The sequence below is a fragment of the Mandrillus leucophaeus genome, unplaced genomic scaffold, assembly GCF_000951045.1.
Source record: "Mandrillus leucophaeus isolate KB7577 unplaced genomic scaffold, Mleu.le_1.0 Scaffold216, whole genome shotgun sequence".
In the NCBI taxonomy this organism is placed as follows: domain Eukaryota; kingdom Metazoa; phylum Chordata; class Mammalia; order Primates; family Cercopithecidae; genus Mandrillus; species Mandrillus leucophaeus.
In genome coordinates, this window is record NW_012102210.1 from 2,208,480 (window position 1) to 2,233,240 (window position 24,761).

The 24,761-nt window shown below is 41.8% G+C and overlaps 1 protein-coding gene across 1 annotated transcript in view; it reads right to left on the reverse strand.

The window, feature by feature from the left end:
• Positions 1-7,918, reverse strand: part of EXOC6B (exocyst complex component 6B) — a 705,989-nt gene extending 698,071 nt beyond the window's left edge. The window contains exon 1 of the mRNA XM_011980671.1: positions 7,668-7,918. Within this exon, the coding sequence (XP_011836061.1) occupies positions 7,668-7,780 (113 nt within the window). The 5' untranslated portion in view covers positions 7,781-7,918. The remainder of the gene's footprint in view (positions 1-7,667) is intronic.
• Positions 7,919-24,761: the final 16,843 nt, after the last annotated feature.

A 24,761-nucleotide genomic window follows, 5' to 3' on the forward strand; every position in this document is an offset into this window, starting at 1 on the left:
TGAGCCACCGCACCCGACCATTTTTGTATTTTTAGTAGAGACAGGGTTTCACCATGTTGGCCAGGCTAGTCTTGAACTCCTGGCCTCAAGTGATCTGCCCTCCTTGGCCTCCCAAAGTACAGAGATTGCAGGCATGAGCCACTGTATCTGGCCACATTCCTTGTTTAATCTAAGTGACCACATGTCACTTTCCTGCTCAAAACTCTCCTGTACTTTCCCATAATGCTCAGAATAAAAACTCTCCTGTACCTTCCCGTAACACTTAGAATAAAATCAAAGTCTCTTCCTTAGTCTACATAATCTGGACCCTGACTACTTTCCTACCACCACTTCCCACCATTATCCTTTTCCTGAGGACCTTGGCATTTACTGTCCCCTTTGTATGGAAGGTATTTCCCTCACAGAGAGCCATATGGCTCGTTGCTTCACTCTATTTAAACCTTTGCCAAAGCTACCTTTCCGAACCCCCAATTGAAAGCAATAACCCAGTCATTATGTAACATTAATTGCTGAATAGCATTACATTATATATTTATTCATTTGTTCTGTAAGTACCCACTCCAGACTCTATAAGCTCTATAAGGATAGGGACTTGTCTATATTGCTGCCTGCTGAACCCCAGAGTCTGGAAGAGTATCTGGCACATAGACATTGCTCAATATTGAATGAATATATTAATGAATCAATTCATTAATAAAGCCATTAAAGTGACATCATTATAATGTATAAATCTGCATATAACATGTTAACTGAAACAGCAAGACATAATAATCATCTAATACTTAATATAATAAAATATATATGAAAAAAGTTAAAAGGAAATTAAAAATATAAAAGTGGTGAAAAGGTAATAGAGTTATTTGTTGTTGTCTGTTTCTTCTTAAGTCATTCTATTACTAACTAAAATATAAAATTTTATATTTATTTGTAACTAAATATAAAAATGTTATTTTTAAAAGGGCGCTACTATTAAAAAATAAGCATGAGCAATGGGAATGTTCTTCCCCTCAGTGATTGTCAAGGATGGAGTATATCACAATCACCTGAAGGGCTTTTATATATTTATTTCCTATCTCCTCCTCCATTCTCTGCTCCATCCCAAAATAACTCCTCCCAGGATTGATTATTGATAAGTATTATATCCCTTAGATACGTGGGAGCAGGAAAAGGAAACAAAAAAAAATAGGCTAACCACTAAACTAACAAAACTCAAAATATAGAAATACTTAAGTCCACATAGCAAACCCAAGGGTAAAGGTGGAAAATGACTCACAGTTGAGTGACCAATGCCTAGCAGGTACCACAGCACCCCATCTACATTGGAGGAAGAGTATGAAAAGAAAAAAGAGAGAGAGAGAGAGAGAGAAAACATCCTTCATGATACCTGCTAGGCAGTAGTGCTAGCTTGGTACCTTGTATCGTACCATGAAGGATGGTTTATCTTCATTTTTCTCATCATTTTTTAGATGAGAAAAATTTGCCCAGTTAGGTGGTAAGTTGTTTATAAAAATAAATTTATTTAATTTATTAAAGAGAGCCATGGGCCTATAATGAGCAAATGTCATGAACCAAGGATTATGATTAACTGATCTCTGTACAAATGAATTAATGGGAGGGGGTGCTGGATGGAAAAATAAGAGTCATGTGGCCAAAGGCACAGAAGTAGTAAGTGGGGATGTCAGATCCCCATATTTAATTATCAAATGACCTTAAATAAAACAGCCTTTTGAAAATATCCCCCTCAATTTGTTTCTTGTAAGAGCTAGCTTTATAAACAAACAACTTAAAAAAGCAAGACAGAAAATTATTCCTACACCCATAAGTACAGCTTTGTAACAATAAAATATATAAGGCAAAGTTCTAGAAGGAAAAGCACCAAAACAACAGCAGTTGTGTTATAGGATTGTAAGTAATTTTTAATCTAGTTTCTAAATTCCATATATTGACATACTGTTTTAACAGTGAAAAAGGTAAGACTGTATCATTAACATACTTTATGTTACATAAGACCGGGTAGTATGACACAAAATAATTCCGTAAGACAAGAATCAGTCCATAAAGTAAAGTTCTTTACCAAGAACAAATATAGCAATCAATCATTATGATACAGGAATTGAGCTAAAAAGAGAAAAACTTTAGCTGAAAACTAGAGCAAACTTCCCTGGGTGAGAATACTAAATGAAGGAAGTTAGGCTAGCTAGCAAAATCACATAAACTCAATAACAGGGTTTTCAATGTTACATTTCTGCCAGAAATACGGAACATAAATCATGATAAGGAGATCAAAATAAATCAACCAGCAATCTGGGTTTTTTTTAAAAAAATGATAGCAGTCAACAAATAGTGTTGGAACAACTGGATATCCACATGCCAAAGAATGAAACTGGACACTCTCCCTTACATCGTAAACAAAAATTAACTCAAAATGAATCACAGATCTAAATGTAAAAGATAAAATTATATAACACTTAGAAAAAATATAGGAGCAAATCAGCTGGGCGCAGTGGCTCACGCCTGTAATCCCAGCACTTTGGGACGCCGAGGTGGCAGACCACCTGAGGTCAGGAGTTCGAGACCAGCTGCAACATGAAGAAACCCCGTCTCTACTAAAAATACAAAATTAGCTGGGTGTGGTGGTGCATGTCTGTAATCCCAGCTACTCGGGAGGTTGAGGCAGGAGAATTGCTTGAACCTGGGAGGCGCAGGTTGCAGTGAGCCCAGATCGCGCCATTCCACTCCAGCCTGGGCAACAAGAGCGAAACTCCGTCTCAAAAAAGAAAAAATATAGGAGCAAATCTTCATGATCACGAGTTACACAAAAGTTTCCTAAATACAACATCAAAAGCTGAAACAAAATAAGAAAAAAAAATGATAATTGGACTTAATTCAAATTAAAAACTTTTGTGCAGCAAAAGCTAAGCACATGAAAGATATCAAAATATGGAAAAGACAAATCACAGAATAGGATATAATATCACAAATCATATCTCTGATAACAGGACATATTCAGAATGAATAAAGAACTCCTACAACTCAACCTAAAAAAAAAAAAAAAAAGCAAATAACCCAATTTAAAAATGGGCAAAGAATCCAAAAGCGATAAACAATGACCAATAAGCACATGAAAAAAACAGCTATTACGGGAATGCAAATCAAAACTACAATGAAATGCAACTTCATGCCCACCAATATGGCAAAGCAAAAAAGATAACAAGTGTTGACAAGGATGTGAAAAAACTGGAACCCTGATACATTGCTATCGGAATGTAAAATGGTGCACACACTTTGGAAAAACAGTCTAGCAGTTTCTCATAATGTTAAACATAGAGTTACCTTACAGCCTAAAATTCCACTCCTAGGTACATACTCAACAAAAATGAAAACATATGTCTATACAAAAACTAGTATACAAATAGCCATGGCAGCACTGTTCCACAGCCCCAAAATGGAAACAACCCAAATGTCCATCAACTGATGAAAAATAAAATGTAGTACATCCACACAATGGAATATTATTCATTGATTAAAAAAAATTAAGTACTGATACATGCTACCACATAGAGGAACCCTGAAGACATTAAGTTACCAAGAAACACATATTGTTTGATTCCATTTATACAAAATGTCCAGATCTCCAGAACAGCCAAACCCATAAAGAAAAGTAGTGATTGCCTAGGGAGAGAGAGGGAACAGAATGAGGAGACCGCTAATGGGTACAGGGTTTCTTTTTGAGGTAACAAAAATTTTCTAAAATTAGGTTGTGGTGATTGCTGCACAACTCTGCAAATATACATACCCAAAACCATTTAATTATATGCTTTAAATGGGTAAATTGTATGATACATGAATTATATCTCAATATAGTTGTTTTCTTAATGGCAGTGTATTTCACTATTAAATTTTAAATTTGAAAACAAAAAATCTTAAACAACAATTAGACTGAATGTTAATTGCTATTACCCAGAGTACAAAATGAAGAAATGACTTCTACTGAGTAAGTGATATAAAGGAAAAGTGAGATATAGGGATGGGATTTGAAAAATGAAAACAGGGAGCTATTGTTCATAAATGATTTGTCATCAAAATTTTAGTATTTATAACACAAAACAGGAATCAACATTATTTTAAAAACAGGACAGACAGGCTTTAACATCTTATAGGCCTCTTTCCAAAATTAGGACTCACAGATAACAAAATAATTTTTAAGGTAAAGACAAAGAGAGAGATAGCTAGTTTCCCAAAAGAATTTGCTAAGCAACAACCTCTTTATATGCGGGTATGCTTGGGCCTTTCAGAATTACAACGAAAAAGAAGAGGTGGTATATCCTTATGATATATGGGAATCTACCAATATTACATGTACAGCTCAAAACTAAAATAATAATAGTAATATAATGAAAAAGTCAAGTCACTGTGACTCCTCAAACAAAAAGAGATAAGACTGGAAAAACAATCCAGTATCACAGCAAAGAAAGCAAGCAAGTAATGATACACAAATAATAGCTGGGAAAGGAAAGAGTCTGGTTAGGCAATATAGCCAAGTGGATTTTTTTGAAGAGCAGGTATTTTAGGAATGGATATACTAATCTAATATCTGCTCTCAATTTACTTTCTCTGTTCGTTAGTTTCTCTTCAGCTAGAAAAGCCTATCTCAGGAACAGTTAAGAATCTGGTGCCTTTACCTCAAAAGATGAAGAAAGAGGAAAGACATACTATGAAGAGGAAAAGTTCGAGATTTACAATTGAGAGTAGTTAAGGCAAGAAAGCTACTGCCTTAATCAAACCTGTTTAATGATAGTGATGAAAAACAGGAGATAATGACAATAGAGGCACATCCCAAGTAAGGCATGGGATCTGAAACATCAAGTCTGTGCATGCTGCTGCCTCTGAATGGGATAAGGAAAAAAGGTGAGATCATCCCCTATGAATATGGGTAGGGACAGCTAGACTAAAGACAAAGCCCATGGGTACTCCTTGTATTATAGGATATTCAAGTGAATAAACCCTGGGTCTGATAGTAAGATTTAGTGTAATCTGCTAAAAAAAAAAAGTTAAGACCAAAAATGATAAGCCCGTAATAATCATATAGGAAGTCAAGAAAAGCAAGTAAAACTGGTAATGAGTCTCAAACTTTTTTTTTTACAGTGTCCCCTTAGGGCAAAAGATCTCTTAATCCATCTACCTACACAAAACCCCACTTTTCAGTGGAAAAAACTCAATAATATCAATGAAACAAGTTTTAGGGAGACTGGGTAACTTATATTTAAATCGTAATGTATATACAGTTGACCCTCGGTATCTGCAGGTTCAACCAACCTCTTCAATCAAAGTTTTAAGAGAAAAAATAAAGGGACAGTGGCCGGGTGCAGTGGCTCACGCCTGTAATCCCAACACTTTGGGAGGCTAAAGCAGGTGGATTGCTTGAACCCAGGAATTTAAGACCAATCTGGGCAACACGGTGAAACCCCATCTGTATATAAAATATTAAAAATTAGCCAGGTATGGTGGCACACGCCTGTAGTCCCAGCTACTCAGGAGGCTGAGGGGAGAATCACCAGGCAGTCAAGGCTGCAGTGAGCAGTGACTGCAGTGATTGTGCCACTGCACTCCAGCCTGAGCAACAGAGTGAGACCCTGTCTCAAAAAAAAAAAGGATGGTTGCATCTGTACTAAACATGCTACAGACATTTGTCTTGTCATTATTACCTAAACAATACAGTATAACATATATTTACATGGTATTTACCATTATATTAGGTATTATAAGTAATCTAGAGATGATTTTAAGCATACAGGAAAATGTAGGAAAATATAGGATCATTGACCCTTAAGAGCTAAAGAAAATGGGAATTGAGAGAAGCACAATGGTCCTGATCATAAGGCAATGGGGGTTGGTGGAGAGACAGGCAACTGTGTGGAAGAACTGGTCCAAAAAAGGGAGCTAAAAGTCACTTTAAGGGACAAAGGGGCCAGGCACGGTGGCTCATGCCTGTAATCCCAACACTTTGGGAGGCTGGGGTGGGAGGATCATTTGACCCCAAGAGTTTGAGACCAGCCGAGGCAACATGGCAAAATCCCATCTCCACAAAAAGTTTAAAACGTAGCCAGGTGTGGTGGTGGTGCACAGCTGTAGGACCAGCTACTCAGGAGGCTTAGGTGGGAGGATCTGAACTCTGGAAGTCAAGGCTGCAGTGAGCTACAATCACATCACTGCGCTGCAGCCTAGGAGACAAAAGGAGACCCTGTCTCAATAAATGAATATTAGGTTGGTACAAAAGTAATTGCGGTTTTTATTATTACTTTTAATAAATAAAGAGACAAAAGGCAAACTACCATAGTTATGACCAGGGGTGGTACTGGCAGAAATGTGCTAACAATGTGTCCTGGAGAAGGAAGCTGTGCAGGTGGAGAGGAGGAGTAGCTTCCAGCCTGCCCTCCTTCAGTTAGTCTTTCCTGAGTCAACTCACGCCAGGAGAACGCAAGCAATGAGTAATAACTTTTCTGATGGGAGGGGCAGTGACCCAAGACTGTGCAAGGAGGGTAAGATAGTTATCTATGTATTGGCTGCATGAAGATCAGAATGCATAACAGTAAGGGATAAGGCTGAGTTCGTTCTAGGACACCAGTAACATGAGGGGAAGGGGGAAAGTAGTTCAAAACTAGGCTTAGTGAGTAATTATCAACAGGAAGTACGGGTAGCCGGTAATCTCCAGCTGAGGCAGAACAGTGGTTAAGTGTCTGGATCCAGGCTACCCGAATAGCAATCTGAGTCCCCTACTTTATTTTCTCTGTGACCTTGGCCAAGTCACTTAACCTCTCTGCGCCCCATCTGTAAAAGGAGAGTAATAGAACCTACCTAATACGGTTGTTTTGTGGCTTAAATAAGTTGCATTTGTAAAATCACTGTTTACAACGTCTTGCACTTTATGTAACAAGTGCTACCTAAATTTGTTAAATAAGTTGAGGTAAGTCGGGATTTCTTTTGACATCTCCAAATAAAATGGAGATGTGCGTGCAAAAAAAAAAGAAATGGTAACTTGGAGGCGGCAGCAGGGTCAATTTTCCTCAGCGATGAGGAGGCTGCACCGTGGGCGAGGGTCGTCCTCGTAATAAGGAAGCAGGGATAAAGGAGCAGCGGCTCCCAGGAGAGGGGCGCGGGTTGGGGGAACTTCCATCCAGGCCTAGGATTTCCAAGGACTCGTTTCTGAGAAGTGGCTGTGATTCTGAGGCAAGACTTTGATTTCGAGCACCAGATCATGGAGTGAAATTCTGTGTTATCTGAAGAGCAGGACTCCTGTCTAGGGCAGGACGGAGTTGGAGTCGGAGGGAGAAGGGTGATGTCCCCAGGGGGAAGATCTGACGGGAGCCACCACCATCTGTCGGGCGCCCGCTCGTTCCCCAGCGCCGGACTAGCCTCGGAGGGAGAACGAAGGCTGCTCCAGCCCCGAGGGAGACAGCGGGAGCCTCCTGAGTCACTGGGCTATGGGGCGCCGCGAAGGGACCCTGCGTCGGGGCTGCGAAGGGAGACCGCCTCGCCCGGAACGCAGGGTCTCTCCCAAGGGAGAGGCCAGCGCCGGCCATGGAGACAGCCGGCCGGAGCCCGGACCCAGAGGAGCCTGCCCCGTCCCGCCCGTTCCCGCCCCTCGGTGGCCCCGGCACCCGGGGTACCTGAGCGTGGGCCCGATGCAGGCCGTGTCAGTGCTCTCGATCTCTCGCAAGATCCGCTCGTGCTCTGCCGCTGTCTCCAGGCTCTCCGCCTCCGCCATCTTACCCCGCTCCATAGACTGGGGGCGCCGCGCAGCGCGTCCCCTCCGTCAGCTCGGCTCACCTTTTCGCTGCCCCACACTCCCTCTTCCACCCCAGGCTCCACAGCCGCCACAGCCTCTGGCTACCCGCAGGCCGACCCCTCCCTCAGGCTCGGCACGCCCCCTTGCGTCACCGCGTCCGTCGGCGTTCTGCGTAATGTCCGCTGGGATTTGTAGTTCTCTGGGAAATAATAGGTTGGATTCCGTGCATTCATACATTGCATTCATACATTGAATCCGCAAATACTTGTTGAAAGCCCACTGTAAGCTAAAAACAGTTAACAACACTGCGTAAACAGTGATGATCAAGTCAGGCAGTGGCACTAAGCCTACAAATTCTTGTTTACCACCTTTGTCACAAAGTGCAAAGACTCTGTAGGTGCGAATAATAAAGTAACTTAATGTCTGACAGAAGCCTTACAATCTAGTGGGGGAGACACGGGGAGCTGGAGAATTCAAAACCGTGAACTGTGAGCCAGTACAGAGAATGGAGTTCAGAGATCTCTTCTGGTTGCCAAAGTTTCATAAAGAGGCTGAGTTTCGGAGGTTAAAAGGCATAACCGGAAGTTGTGAGGAGAATCCAGACGGCCGAAAAGAATTTCATTTGCACTGACGTGTAAAGAAGTAGTAGTAAGGGATGGGTCTGGAAAGGCATGTTGGAGAGAAATTGCGAGGAGCCTTAAATAGTGGGCTGAGAAATGTGGACTTTGTTCTAATGGTTCCACTGATCCAACAACCAACTGCAACAGAGGCACCTGGAAACATTTTTTTTTTTTTTTTAAATACAGACTAACGGTCATACATCTGGAGATTCTGATCCAGGCATCTGCATTTCATGAACTCCTCAGTTACAATTTAAAAATCAGATTTATTGATCATTGCTTGAGTTGTTACATAACACAACGAATGGGAAGACACAGAAGGTTTTTAAGAGGAGTGACACATCAAAATGTGGGCGTTAGGAAATTTGGTGAAGGGCAAGTGTGCAAGATGTGCAGAGATAGAGAATTTGGAGATAAGGAAACGCCATAGGAGATGATAAGGCCTAAACCAGGGAAGCAGCAATGAGAATGAAAAAGAATGAGCAAATAGGAAAACATCAAAAAGGGAGAATTGACAGGATTTACTAGATACCAAAAAGGTTAGATATTACTCCAAGGTTTAGTACCAGAGTGACTAGTAGAAGAGGGTTTCCACTGACAAAAAAAGTCATGAGACAAAAAAACTGGAAGTTTAGGCTAAATAACTTGTGCTACAACCATACTACAGACTAGTATGCAATCATTAAAAAGAAAGACAAAAGACTCTATGGTCATACATGAAACTGTCTCCAAGTTGTAGTTGTTAAGCAGAAAAAAGCAAGGCATGAAACAGTATATAGACTCTGTCCTCATTTGTTTTTTAAAAGAATAAATACTCATATATATGCTTTGATATATATACACACACACACATATATATAATATTACATAGGTAGAATATTTCTGAAACGGTGCCCAAAAACTGTTAACAGTAATGGCATCCAGGAAAAAAATTGGAAAGAAGGAGTCTGAAGTGGGAAGAAGGTAATTTTTAATTATCTATCATTTGCACTCTTGGAATTATTTTCCTTGTGCATGCATTACTTTTTTAGTAAAAATGGTAGTCATTACCTAAGAACACATTTTAAAAATAAATAAACCACTAGTAAGGGGAATGGGTTACAAGTGCTAATTTGCCAGGAAGAGAGCAAGTTGATAAATCTGTCTGTCTCTAGATAATCTCTGCCTGTCCTCGTTTTGTTTCATTACTCATGTTTAAACAATTCCAAACAGACGTAGGAGGGGTAGGGAGAGTGTGGAGCCTTTGATATTTCTAAAGATCTCTTGAAATACATGACCGAGGGTCCCTTCAGACACCCATTTTAGCATCTCACTCAACAAGTTTTTCACCTATAACAGGATCCAGGCTGCTGCATAGACTAGATATATTCAGTAGTGGTTAAACTAGCTTCTGCTACTGTCAGCAGTTTTTGTGAGCCTCCACAGAGGCCGGAGGCCACACATCTCAGCAACAGGGAACAGGTCTGGAGTAAGCAGTATTGGAAACCTCCAGTGAAGAAGACAAGATGACCTGTCTAATGTTTATGTCCTCCAAATAGAAAGAATGTGAGTCCCATTGATTCAGTTCCAGCATTACTGGTTAAAATGTATTGAGCAGGTTGGGCGCAGTAGCTCATGCCTGTAATCCCAGCACTTTGGGAGGCCGAGGTAGGTGGATCACCTGAGGTCAAGAGTTTGAGACCAGTCTGGCCAACATGGTAAAACACTGTCTCTACTAAAAATGTAAAAATTAGCCCAGCATGGTGGCAGGTACCTGTAATCCCAGCTACTCAGGAGGCCGAGGCGGGAGAATCATTTGAACCTGGGAGACGTAGGTTGCAGTGAGCCAAGATCATGCCACTGCACTCTCACCTAGGTGACAGAGTGAGACTCCATCTCAAAAACAAGCAAACAAAAAAATGCATTGAGCACTTTCTGTGCGCCAAGCACAATATACAAAATAAGTACTTCACATATATCAACCTTGTTAAATCCTTACAACAATCCTTTGCAGTAAACAACAAGTGTCCCCTTTTACAGATAAGAAAGCTGAAATATTAGGCAACACCCCACATCTCACATCCAGTAATGAAGCTGGTATTCGAACCAGGTCCATCTGATTCAAAGGCCTATTTCCTAACCAGTAGCCCATGCTGCCCCACCCAGGCCCTTCACAGCCACGAGTTTACTGTGTGATCATTCTGCCACTCTACCTCTGCTTCTACGTTGATATAATGGATTGTATCATTTCTGAGACCGCTTCCAAATCACCTTGGAGACCTCTTCACAAAATCACATCACTCTGCTTACCTAGAATGAACTGGTTTTCTCTTCTGCATGAGTAGGTAGGCAGCATCAGCATTCTCACTGCTCTCCACTGCCACATCTAGGCTGTTGTTTCAATACCCTGATTCCCCAACTCTCCTTTGAAGTCTAGGGCATCTGGTTGTGCCACAATTATCTACTAACATCCATATTCCTCAGAAATGTTACCTCTTGGCTCACAGTTTTAGGGACAGGAGGCAGGGAACTTCTGGGCAGAAGAGGGCAGGTCCCCAGCAAGGGCCCCACCCTCAAGCCAGAACCACAGCCCAAAGTGAGAACATATATCCCTGTTTTCCTGCTTGAATATTGCCTTTTCCAAAACCACCCACGGCCCACCCCACTCCCCATCCTGTGCCCATAAAAACCCCAGGCTCGACTGGCAGAGAGGAGAAGCAGCTGAACATCAGAGACTATGGTTGAACATTGGAGATACGGGTCTTGACTTCAAAGGGAGAGCTTTATGGAGTAGCTCTGAGGGAAAATTACGTTCCCACTCTGTCCCATTTACAGCTCCCCTTCCCAGTGAGAGCCACCTTCCTCAGCAATAAAATCTCTCACATTTACCATCTTCAACTCTGTGTGACCTCATTCCTCCTGGATGCCAGGTGCAGATGCAAAAGTCTATCACACTGACCCTCCACTGAGCTGCTAACACTTAAGCTGTCCATGGATGGCAAAGCTAAAAGAGCACTGTAACACTTCCTCTGGGGCTTCAGGGGTCACGAGCGCCCTCCCCTAGACACTGCCACAGGACCAATATGGAGTTGGGTCTTGCTGGCGCCCAAAGGTGCTCGTCCCAGCTCCTGCACACATTCACCTGCACTCTCCCTCCCACAATAGGTGGAGCAGCAAGTGAGTGGAGTTCACCCCTGCCAGTGCCTGTGCACTTCAGTTTCCACCCACAAAAGGGTCAGGGGAATTTCCTTCTTCCACAGTTTTTCTCTCCACCCTATTCCTTATCATGACCCCAAGGAATTTCAACATCGGGACTGTGCCTGCTGACCACTCTGACTTCACTGATCGATCCCAAGTATCCCAGCCAGGTTCCTGGTGCTACATAGACAATCCATTCATGGCTTCACCTCCTACCTTAATATAGTAAGTCCTAACTTAAAATCACCAATAGGTTCTTGGAAACTGAAACTTTAAGCGAAACTGTGTATAATGAAATTAATTTACTACAGTTCACTGATATAGACAAGAGTTAAGTTTCTACGGCCTATTTTTGATCTCAAAAACATTACCAAACTTCTAAATAAACACCAAAACACTTCTATTATTAAATATTGAAATAAGAGCTAGACATACATTTTAAAAAGATTAATAGAAACAAATAAGATAATGATTTACCCATTTTTTGGTGAACCAGTGAGTGACAGCAATTGTAGTGGTGGTGGGTTAAATCACGGAATTAATGTTTACAAGGCAAAAATTATAGGGAGTACCTCCTACCCAAGGCTCAAAAAAATTACTGAGTGCTTTAGTACAGCATCATTTATTGTTGTGCAAATGATTATCAGATACTTTAGGATGTCTTCTTGTACAATAAGTTGTAGTCATTCATTTTCCAACTTGCTTATTCCAATTCAGGGTTGCAGGGGGCCAGAGCCTAACAGCTCAGGACCCAAGATAGGCACCAACCCTGGACAGAATGCCATTGCATGGCAGGGTGTACTCACACACAGAAACAATTTAGAGATGCCAAGAACGTAACGTGAACATCTTTGGGATGTGGGAGGAAAACTGAAGTACCGGGAGGAAAACCAAAGTACCAGGAGAAAATGCAGGCAGACATAGGGAGAATGTGCAAATTTCGCACAGACAGTGGCCCTGGCTGGGAATCTATTTTTTTCTCATCAAATGTCAACCTAAAAAATCCAAAAGTTCAGAATCTAGTTTAAAAAGAGTTTATTCAAGCACAAGGGTTGAAGAGGGCCACCTGGGAGCATAGATTCAAATTGCCCTGAATAATACACACTCCAAAATTAGTGGCAGTTACAAATGGTTTCTTTGGGTTTTTGTTTTTTTTTTTTTTGGCGGGGGAGGAGGGTGAGAAGGAGTCTCACTCTGTCGCCCAGGATACAGTGCAGTGGCATGATCTTGGCTCCCTGCAACCTGCATCTCCCAGGTTCAAGTGATTCTCCTGTCTCAGCCTCCCAAGTAGCTGGGATTACAGACACCTGCCACTATGCACAGCTAATTTTTATATATTTAGTAGAGATGGGGTTTCGCCATGTTGGCCAGGCTGGTCTCGAACTCCTGACCTCAGATGATCTGTCCTCCTCAGTCTCCCAAAGTGTTGGGATTACAGGTGTGAGCCACCACACCTGGCCAGTTACAAATGGGTGGGGTTTTTTTGTTTTGTTTTGTTTTGTTTTTGAGATGGAGTCTCACTCTGTTGCCCAGGCTGGAGTACAGTGGTGTGATCTTGGCTCACTACAACCTCCTCCTCCTAGGTTCAACTGATTCTCCTGCCTTGGCCTCTCAAGTAGCTGGGATTACAGGCTACCACCACCACGCCAGGCTAATTTTTGTATTTTTAGTAGAGACATGGATTTCACTATGTTAGCCAGGTTGGTCTTGAACTCCTGACCTCAGGTAATCCTCCCGCCTCAGCCTCCCAAAGTGCTGGGATTACAGGTGTGAGCTACCTCCCCCAGCTACAAGTGAGTTTTCAAAGGAAAAAACAAGAGGCAGTTTCTAAGTTTACCAAGAATTTACATTAAAATAATATAAGCTATTGATTGGCTTTAAATTGTTCTTTGCATCACAAACTCCAGGAATATGAAGATAATGGATGAGGCAGCTAGTCAGGAACAAAATGTGTTTTAACAATTGCCCCAAGCATGGGTGTGGGGGTAGGACTAAAGCCCCATACCCAGGTCTCTCTCAGCCTGATAAATTTTGCCTAACTCACAAACTCAGACAGCTCTGAGCTATCTTTCAATTTTCCAGTATTATGACAAAATGACGTTATTTGGTTATTCAAGGACCTGCCTGTATTCCACAAACACTGCTTTTCCCTTAAGACTATTAAATTCCTCTCTCTGACTCTTTTCCAGTCACCTCTTCCTCTGCCTAATTTCTATGAGACCTGCACTTTAATCCTGATCATCCCTGATTTCTATATTATCTATTAGCATCTTTTCCCTTTTATCTAAGAAAAATTTGGATGGAATTTCTTCCATCCAAAATTTCAATTCAGAGAAACCTGAGTTTGCTTCCTGGCTTTTCCATTAATCAGCAGGTGAGTGTGGGTAAGTTATATGGCTTCCTCAAGCTACAATTTTCTCGAACATAAAATGGAGTTTATAAGGCCGGGTGAGGTGTCTCACACCTGTGATCCCAGAGCTGTGGGAGGCTGAGGTGGGAGGATTGCTTGAGTCCAGGAGTTTGAGACCAGCCTGGACAACATAAAAAGACCCAATGTGCCTGGACAACATGGAAAGAACCAATGTCTACGAAAATTTTTAAAGATTAGCCAGGAGTGTTGGTGCATGCCTGTAGTCCCAGATCCTCTGGAGGCTGAGGCAGGAGGATCACTCCAGCCCAGGAGTTTGAAGTTGCCGTGAGTTACGATCACACTACTGCACTCCAGCCTGGGTGACAAAGGAAGACACTGTATCAAAAAGAATGGATCTTATAACCTACACCTTAGGCAATTGTAAGAATTATAAATAATTAATGCAAGGGGCCTAGCACAGAGCTTGTTGGAATAAGTTACCTGCTACCCACGTGTATCCCCACGAACCACCAATTTGACTAAACCTTCCCTAATTTTCTAGCTTCCTTTAACATACCGATCTTCCGCTATACCCACATTGTCAATCTCTCCTCTTTTGTGGAGTCCTGATAAGATAAGTAAGCAACAATGAGGAAGGGGTCCCAGATGAGGTAGAACAATTGTTCTGAGAGATGACTAATCACAGACAATCTGCTGGCACAACATCCTGTTCCCGATACCTCATTCTGCACATACTCCCCTCCAGCATGACTCTAGAAAACTTCCCTTCAACCCCTGCCTCTTTGCAGACAACTCCTTCTCTGCTATGCTGCCCATTGCACCCTTGCAATGTATCTTCATACTTTCTCGAATAAATCTGCCTTTCTTTCCCTATGACTGTCTTTGTAAATTCCTTTACCACCTGCCACACCTTTCCCAGCCTGTCACACACAGGACACCCTTCTATTGTAATCAGGAAATAAGACTGTAACCATGGCAACTAGCACAGACACATTTATGTTACTCAACATCATTTGGGCCCTCAGGGTTCCTCACCCATCCTTTGACTTCTAATCCTGCTCACAGCATCAAGTTATTTTTTTCCTTTAAACAAAAATTTATTTTAAGTAGAGATCGCGGTGGGGGGGGAGGGGGAGTGGTCTCACTATGTTGCTCAGGTTGGTCTCGAACTCCTGACCTCAAGCAATCCTCTAGCCTCAGCATCTCCAGTAGCTGGGATTACAGGCGCCAACCACCACACCTGGCTCACAGAATCTATTTATAAGCTTTTCCTCTCTACTTAAAACCCTAGTTCTACTCCCCATCCTTCTCATTCTTAGGAGATACCTTTGTCTCTCACTTTATCAACAGGCCTACCATCCATCATTAAGTCCTCATTTTCCCTCCCCTTCACCGTCTTTTCATCCAATTCCACCCATGTCCTGTGTAAAAGGAATGGAGAGCCTGTCATTCTCCAAAGTCAACTTCCCATCTGTAACAGTCCTGTAATAATCTCTTTTCCTTCTTAGAGCTTTAGTCTCCCCTCTTTGCTTTATCTTGATCAGTAAACACATGTTTGAGTCTTTACAACTAAAGATAATCTCGTCGGCCTTGCTTCCCTGAGCTATTCCAGTTCCCCATTCCATTCACTCCTTGGAAATGTAGTTTACACTCCTCCTCTTTACCTCTCCCTTGCTCTTAATGTCTTAACTCAAACCACTCCAGACGAACAACTTTCCAAGGTGATCCTAAACTTTCTGACTGCCAAATCCAAAAGCATTTTTCCAGCCTTCATCCTACCTGATCTCTACTCATTATTTGACATTATTGACCGCAGATGTTGTATGGAAGCGAGAAATAGGAAGAAAAGCGGAGTGGGTCCCCTTTCATAACCTTAACTCAAGTCTTCACAAAATGTTAGAGTGCAGGCCTGGTTGACTCCCTGTCTGTAGTTCATTGCATTATTATTCCCAGTTCTTCACTTGTCAGGTGATTTTGCAGTTCTTCCCACTACAGGTGGAGTATCACCCCCTGACTCTTGACTTTGGGTTCAGCCATGTGACTTGCTCTGGCCAATGGGACAGATAAGGGTTAATGAGAGGCCTGAAATGCACTTACACGGTTGGTCTTGCTCTCTTGCCTTTCTGGTCTCAAACACTGTGAGAAGTCCATGCCTAGTATAGCCCACTCGTCCAGGGAGAGTGAAAGGCATGTTGAGCAGAGATACCCAGCCAACCTACAAACTGCAGCCTAAATTAGAGCCACCCCAGCTGACCACAGCCTCTTAAGTGAGAAACAATTACTTCATGTTGTATGCCACTGCCTTTTGGGTTGGTTGGTTACATAGCTTTATTGTAACAATAGCTATCTGATACACACTTCCTTCAAAAAAGTTTATCTTACCTTAGCTTCTGGAGCACTTAACTCTTCTGATTCTGCTCCTGTTGTACTTGAGCTTCTTAGTCTTCTCCACCATGTTTTTTAGTCCATATACAAGCTCGGTTCTCTTCTCAGCCTTCTTTTCTAGCCACTTCTCACTCTTTCCCTGAGTGATCTCATTTAATCCCAGAGGGTAAAAACAAATTTTACATTTGACTTCGAAAGTTTTCCTTTAAACTTCAGACCCAGACGCTGGCTGCCTTCTAAGCATTGCTGCTTAAAATCCTGCCACCACTTCAAACTCAATATTTTATTTTATTTTATTTCATTTTATTTATTTTTTGAGATAGGGTCTGGCTCTGTCACCCAGGCTGCAGTGCAGTGGGGCGATTATGCTTCACTGCAGCCTCGACCTCCTGGGCTCAAGAAATCCTCCTGCTTCCACCTTTCCAGTAGCTGAGACTACAGGTACATGCCACCATGCCTAGGTAAAAACTCAACATTTTAAGTGAATTTCTAAATTCATGACAAAATCAGCTCTGACTCCTTCCCATCTTCTCTCTGACAGACAAACCACCACCTATTGTTATTTATTCAATAGCCGCAAATTTGGATCGTTCCATCCCAGTCCCACACAAAGACAAGAAACCTGGGGTGAGTAGCTGCACCTGAGCTAGTGGACTAGCTCAGGACTAGTTGGACTAGTTGCCTTGTGCCAACATGACTGGGACAAAGATCAGTCTCTGGAAGTTTGCCCTCCAAGTTTCATTCAGAGCTTGGTTCAGAAGACAGACTCAGAACAATTTCATCTTTGCTTCCAATCCTAATGACCCCCTGCCTACTATTCCAAATGTAAACCCCTCAGACTCTCTCTCTCCCTTACTGTTCTTAATTCCTCCTCACTACTGACTTGTACTTTAAGCCAGCCTCTTTTAACCTTTTCCCAGAATAATCCTGCTACCTCCTGCCTTAAATGAGCTTTGGCCTCCCTTTGATAACACTACATCCCTTACAGCCTTTCTGAGACAAAGTTGATGGTTCTGTTCTTCCATCATCATCCTCAATGCCTGGCTCTGGTCCTCACACTGCACTGCCTTCCAAATGCCAACTGTGAATCAATCATCCTTCTCTACTCCTATAGGCCTGAAGTGTCAAAGGCAACTGGAGAAGAGAGCACAAATGTGCAAACTGGTGCTGCCATTACCTACCCCGAGGTACCAATCTCTGCAAAGGTCTGCGTGCCTCCCTTCCCCAATGCCTTGTACCTGCCCCTAGTAAATTCACACTCATATTTACCTGTTTGGCTGGAAACACCCCACTAATTTGCTCAAGCCCTAGAACTCCACTACACACACATGCACACAGAGTAGTTTGCCTCACTCCTCTTCATTTAAAAAAAGACATCACTGTATGAGAACTCACTTATTCCAGTACTATTGCTACGTTACAAGTCATGCCAAACTTAGCAGTAGCAGTATAAAACAACAGCTATTTTCCTATTCTCACAGATTCTATGATGCAGTGTTTTCGGTATATTCAAAGCAACACAATCAATTTTAGAACATTTTCTTCACCCCAAAGAGAAATCCCATACCCATTAACAGTAAGTCCTCATTTCAACCCAACCTCCCCAGCCTTAGCCAGTTACTAAACTGTTCTAGCACTACAGATTTGCCTATTCTGGACATTTCATATAAATAGAATAATATAAAATGCGACCTTGTGTGTCTGACTTTTTCCAGTTACCCTAATGTTCATAGGATTCATCTATATTGTAACATGTATCACTACTTCATTGCTTTTTGTGGCCAAATAATATTCCATTGTATAGCTACACTACATTTTCTTTATCCATTCATTAGTTCATAGACATTCGAGTTGTTTCTATGTTTTAACTATTATCAGTAATGCCACTATGAATATTCATGTACAAGTTTTTATATGGGCATATGTTTTCAATTCTTTTTTTTTATAGACAGGATCTCACTCTGTCTCCCAGGCTGGAGGACAGTGGCATGATTACAGGTCCCTGCAGCCTCAGCTTCCCACCTCAGGTGGTTCACCCACCTCTGCCTCCCTCCTGAATGGCTGGGACTACAGGTATATGCCACCATGCCCAGCTAATTTTTAAAATTTTTGCAGAGATGGGTTTTTGCCATGTTGCCCAGGCTGGATGTTTTCAATTCTCTTGTGTAGATACACAGAGAGTAGAATCGTTGGGTCATATGGTAACTGTACGTTTAACTTTTTTTTTTTTTTTTTTTAAGGCAGGGTTTTGCTCTGTCACCTAGGCTGGAATGTAGTGGCATGATCATAATATACTGTAACCTTGATGTCCTTGGCTCAAGGACCCTCCAGCCTTGGCCTCCCGAGTAGGTAGGACTATAGTTGCAAGCCACCACGCCTGGCTAATTTTTGTCTTTTTTATAGAGATGGGATTTCGCCATGTTGCTCAGGCTGCTGTCAAACTCCTGGGCTTAAGTGATCCTCCTGCTCTGGTCTCCCAAAGTGCTGGGATTAAAGCATGAGTCACCGCTCCCGGCCTGGTTTTGTATGTTCTTTTAATTTTAGCTATTCTAGTGGGTATGAAGTGACATCTTATTGTTTTGACTGTATTTCCCTAATAGCTAATGGTGTTGAGTATCTTTTTCATTTGTATGTCTTCTTTGGAGACACGTTTATTCAGATTCTTTCCCCATATTTCAATTGGTTTATTTTATGTTATTATCATTGTTGAGTTGTAAGAGTTCTTCATATATTTTGGATATAAATTCCTTATCAAATATGTGATTTACAAATATCTTCTTCCATTCTGTAGCTTGTCTTTTCACTTTCATTATAGTGTTCTTTGAAGGATAAAATGTCAGCGAAGTTCAATTTATCTATTTCTTCTTCTGTGGTTTATGCATTTGGTATCATATCTAAGAAGCCATTGCCTAACCCAAGCCAATGAATGTTTATCTGATGTTTTTATCTAAGAGTTTTATAGTGTTAACCCAGGTCTGTATCCATTTCAAGCTAATTTTTATAAATGCTGTGAGGTAGGGCTCCAACATCATTGTTTTGTATGTGGATGTCCAGTTGTCCACATACCAGTCACTGAAAGAGACTATTCTTTCCCTATTGAATTATCTTGTCACTCTTGTTGAAAATCAATTGATCATAAATGTAAGGTTTTATTTATGGATTCTCAATTATATTTCAGGCATCCATATTTCTACTTTTATGTCAATACAACACTTTTCTTGATTACTATAACTTTGTAGTAAGTTTCAAATTAGGAAGGGCGAGTCCTCCAACTTTGTTTTTCTTTTTCAAGATTGTTTGGCTATTCTAGGTCCCTACATTTCCAAAAGAATTTTAGAATAAGCTTGTCAATTTCTACAACAATAACGACAAAAACAGCCACCTAGTAAGTTTCGATAAGGACTTTGTGAATCTGCAGTTCTGTTTGTGGAGTATTGCCATCTTAAGAATATTAACTTTTCTGATCAATGAGCATGGCATATCTTTCCATTTATTTCATCTTTATCAATTTGTTTAGCTGCGAAACAAAAATATTTTACGGATTTTAGTGCCAACTCTTGCACATATTTATTAAAGTTACAAGTTTTTGGAGAAGGGGGATCTTCCCTCTGTTTGTATTGGTCAGTCTAGCTAAAGGTTTTTCCATTCTGTTTATCTTTTCAAAGAACCAGCTTTTGGTTTATTGACTTACCCTGTTGTTTTTCTATTCTGTTTCATTTATTTGTTCTCTAATCTTTATTATTTCCTCTCTTCTGCTTGCTTTAGATTTAGTTTGCTCTTATTTTTCTGATTTCTCAAGGAAGAAAATTTGGGAACTTTCTTCCTTTTTAATATGCGCATTTATAGCTATAAATTTCCTTCTTGGTACTGTTTTAGCTGTATCCCATAAGTTTTGGTATGTTGTGTTTTGATTTCCATTCATCTTGATAAATTTTCTAATTTCCCTTGTGATTTTGTTTTTAACCCACTGGTTATTATAAATGTGTTGTTTAATTTCTATATATTTGTGAATTCCCAAATTTCCTTCTGCTGCTGATTTCTAACTTAATTCCATTGTGGTGCAGAACGCATCTTTTGTGTTATTTCAATATTTTATTTTTTTTATTTTATTTTATTTTGAGAAAGAGTCTCACTCTGATGCCCAGGCCAGAATGCAGTGGCATGATCCTGGTTCACTGCAACCTCTGCTTCCCGGGTTCAAGCAATTCTGCTTCAGCCTCCCGAGTAGTTGGGATTATAGGCATGCACCACCACACCCAGCTAATTTTTGTGTTTTTGGTAGAGAGGGGGTTTCACCATGTTGGCCAGGCTGGTCTCAAATTCCTGACCTCAGGTGATTCGCCCGCCTTGGCCTCCCAAAGTGCTGGGATTACAGGCGTGAGCCACCACACCTGGCCATTATTTCAGTCTTTTAAAATGTATTTCTGTGGTCTCTCATAAAGAGTGTTCTATGTGCACTTGAGAAGAATATGTATTCTGCTGTTATTCAAGCCTACTATTCTCTTGCTCTTAGTTGTCCTACCTATTATTGAAAATGGAATAATGAAGTCTCCAACTAGTTTTTGAAGGGATTCTACTCTTAATTATCTCTTAGGTGTTTCAAAATTGATTTTATGCTCTCTCACATCTCAAATTCATCCAGTTAATGACACCCAGGTGCTCTCACCAGAAACTTGGTAGCCATCCTAGATTCCTCTTTTTTCCTCATGTCCTACATCTAAAAGACAACCAAGTCCTGCTAATTTTGCTTTTCTGTTCACTCCTTTTTATCTCATCCATCCCTTCCTAGTCCAGGTCCTTGCATCTCACTCAGATCTATTATAATCAGTCTACTTGCCTTCATTCTTAACATTGTTTTGCTAATGATGTTCATTCCACCTGGAACAACACACTGATTCTGTAAGACTTAACTGCAGAGTTAGCCTCTCCCCTGGGGATGCTTCCCTATATGATCTCATTCTCCCCTTTGGCCTCATGATCGCCTGTGTATACCTCTGTCCCAGAAGTTATCACATGATTTTACCACTTTCTTACCCTCAGGACAGCTCTTTCTCTCATTGCAGAGTAGTGAGGAGCACAGACTCTGGGGTCGGACTTTGTAGTTTAAAATCCTGACTCTACCAGTTTTTAGTTGTGTGATTCAGTAAATTATTAATATCTCTATACTTCAGTTTCCTAATCCATCATATGGGGATGATACTAACACCTACTTCATAGGATTAAATTGAAGTAATAGATGCAAAGTACTTAAACTAAGTGTCAATCTTAACATTATATTCACGTTGGTGGCCCCAGCACTTTAACAAAGGGCATGGCAGAGGAAGTACTTAGTTAGCATAGCTTGAACTGAAGTAAGTTAAACTACTTGTTTTTTGTTTGTTTGTTTGTTTTGTTTTGTTTTTTGAGATAGACTCTAACTCTGTTGCCCAGACTGGAGTGCAGTGGCATGATCTCCACTCACTGCAACCTCTGCCTCCTGTTCAAGTGATTCTCCTGCCTCAGCCTCCTGAGTAGCTGGGACTACAGGCATGCACCACCAAGACCAGCTAATTTTTGTATTTTTAGTAGAGATGGGGTTTTACCATGTTGGCTGGGCTGGTCTCGACTGACCTCAAGTGATCTACCTGCCTTGGCCTCCCAAAGTGCTGGAATTACAGGCATGAGCCACCGCGCCCAGCCTATTCTGCTCTTCATGTTTGAGCTCTTCTGCTCTTCTGCTCTTACCCTTCCTCTCTGTTGCTTAATTGATGAATTCATTCTTTGAGATCCAGCTTGTGTGGCTTTCTTCTGTAAAGAGAAGCCTTCCCTTCCACCCCAGGCAGGCAATCACTCTATATTGTTCCGGTCACACTGTGTGACTTTGAGTCATTGCAATAATCACAGCTACCATTTATGAAGCACCTGCTGGATGCTAGGACTATAATATGACTTCTTTCATTTAATCCTCACAATCATCCTGCTGTAAGCCAAGAATTGTTGTCTTCATTTTATTGATTAAAAAAACTGAAGCCCAGTGTGGTTAAATAACTTGCCCAAGGTCAGATGGTTAATAATCAAGTGACAGACTGAAGTTAGCAGCCCTGCATAACCTCAAAGCTCATACACTTTTTATTTTTTATTTTTGCTTTTAATAGTTTGCAAGTCTGCCTCTCCACATATACCATGAGCTTCTTGGAGGCAGGGATCTGTTCCAGCAGATGGTTCTCTTAGGGGAAGAAATATGTCTCCCTATAAGGCCTAACATTTCCTAGGTACAGTGCATCAATTGCATCAATACTCCTTCCTTCTGTCTCTCTCCATGGCATCCAGAGATGATTCTACACTGGCAGAAGGATAAAGACAAAGAATGATAATTGAGCCACAACAAAAGCAGCTCAGCCCCCAGGGCCCTCTTGGCCATGTTTGCTGTTCCAGGTGTCACTGGGGGCTGTGAAGAGGCCTCCCTGGAGTCTGAGCTCACTGGGTCCCCTGGGCAGTGATGTCACCCTCCTGCTCTGCCAGGCCCCTGAATCCACAATCATACTGACATCACCCATGTTTCCATGTTAGTAAGGAACTCAGACCTCGCCCACATGTCCCTGCCTGAGACAACTTCTGTGATCTTGATTTTGGGGGTCCATTCCTTTGCTCAGAGTTCTCTTTCCATGGGTGGACAACTTTCCTCCCTATCCTTCACCCTGACTTATCTGTCCCCTGTAACTGTAAGCTTCACTCAGCGCTTTGCTCTACTCAAATAGCCTGGGATCTCTGACACATTAGTCTAAATTAGGAAGCACAGGGGATTACAAAAAAAAAAAAAAAAAAATGCTCCTCCATGATTTTGTCAGACTGGAAAAGGGAAAAGCTGAACAAGAAGAAATTAGGGCAACTCATCAGCTTTTCCAACATCTGGCTGTGACAGGGCTCCTTTACTTTAAAGTAGCTGGAAACTTGAAGGGCTTCAACTCTGAACTTCGAGGTTTTTCACTTGCCTGTCTCCGTTAGCCTTAAGGAAAGCATCTCCAGAGAGGAATTCTCTCCCTCTAGCCACCAACCCCTAGTTTAATTCAAATTCGGCAAGTAATCATCAAGCAATCAAACAGAGAGCTGTTTACCCTAATACTTGGCACTATGGGATATGCTTTAAAACCAAAATGTGACAGACATTGCTCTACCTTAAATCTTTACATGGCGCCATTGCACCTAGAATAAAATCCAAACTATACCATGGCCCTGGGCACCTTCCCCCGGGCCACTCCCAGCTGCATCCTGTTCCACTCTTCCTGTGTCACTCACCTCCGACCACACCAGCCACCTTTCAGGCCCTCAAACACACCAAGACCTGGACCACTTCAGGCTTTTGCAATTTGCATTTGTGTTGAGAGCTGCATGACAAGTCAGAGTTCATAGGTCTTAGGTTAATTATCTCCTTAGAGACAGTAACAAACAGAATGTGGACCACTTGAGCATGGCAATTGAAGCTGCAGTACTGAAAGTCAAAATTGAAAGGATGGGGAAAGCCTGACCATTCTAGAATGTAGCCCTGGGCCCAGGCCTCATGTCAAGATGCTGCTCCAATAGAGGAGCACAGCCATGGGCTATCTTAGTTCCCCTGGTTCCTCTCACTGGTACAGCACTGGTTTAGGGGCCAGCTCCTGAGTTAGATCATCTAAGGCTACGATGAAGACTGCATTCTTTTCCTTCATCCCACTCATCCCAGTTTGTAATTAAATAATATTTGTTTGTATGTTTGCTTTCTTTCTCCCTCACTACACTGTAAATCCAAGGGGGGACAGGGACCATGTCTAATTTCTTTAATGTATTATTAAAACCTAAATCAGTGCCTGGCACATAGTAGGTGCTTAATAAATATTTGATGGCCAAACGAATGAAAAAGGTGAACTGTACCTTCAGAGAGCATCTCTGATCTATATGGGGAAGCTGGTATAGCATACACAAAGCAGGTAGACAATGTGCTTTATAAATTGGGGATGCAAGAAGTGGTGCATTACTTCAATTCCCTACAATCAATTTAAACCTACCTCCAAACTCCCATTTTGCTGGATTACTGGGAAATTCAGTCCCAGTCCACTGCTGGGAAAAGACCTAAAGGGCTTTCCTAGAGCAGAACATTTAGGGGAATCTCCAACTGAGATGCTCATTGCCCCAGTCTTGGTGGCCTTGTAAGGTAGCTCTGCGACTCCCAGACCACTCCTCCCTTAGGAAGTATTGTGGGGTTAGGAACCCTGGGGTCTGGAGTCCACTCAGAGGGCACTCCTTTCTACCATCTCACCACCTCTCCCAGGTGCCCCGAGGGGGCAGCCTAGGTTTCCCGCCTGCTTGGAAACCACCTCCAAATCTTGAAGGGCTCTCCTTTCCTCTCTGCCCTCTCCACCTCAGCCTTATCCCTTCAGATACTAGCCTGCTCCTCTTCCCCAGGGAG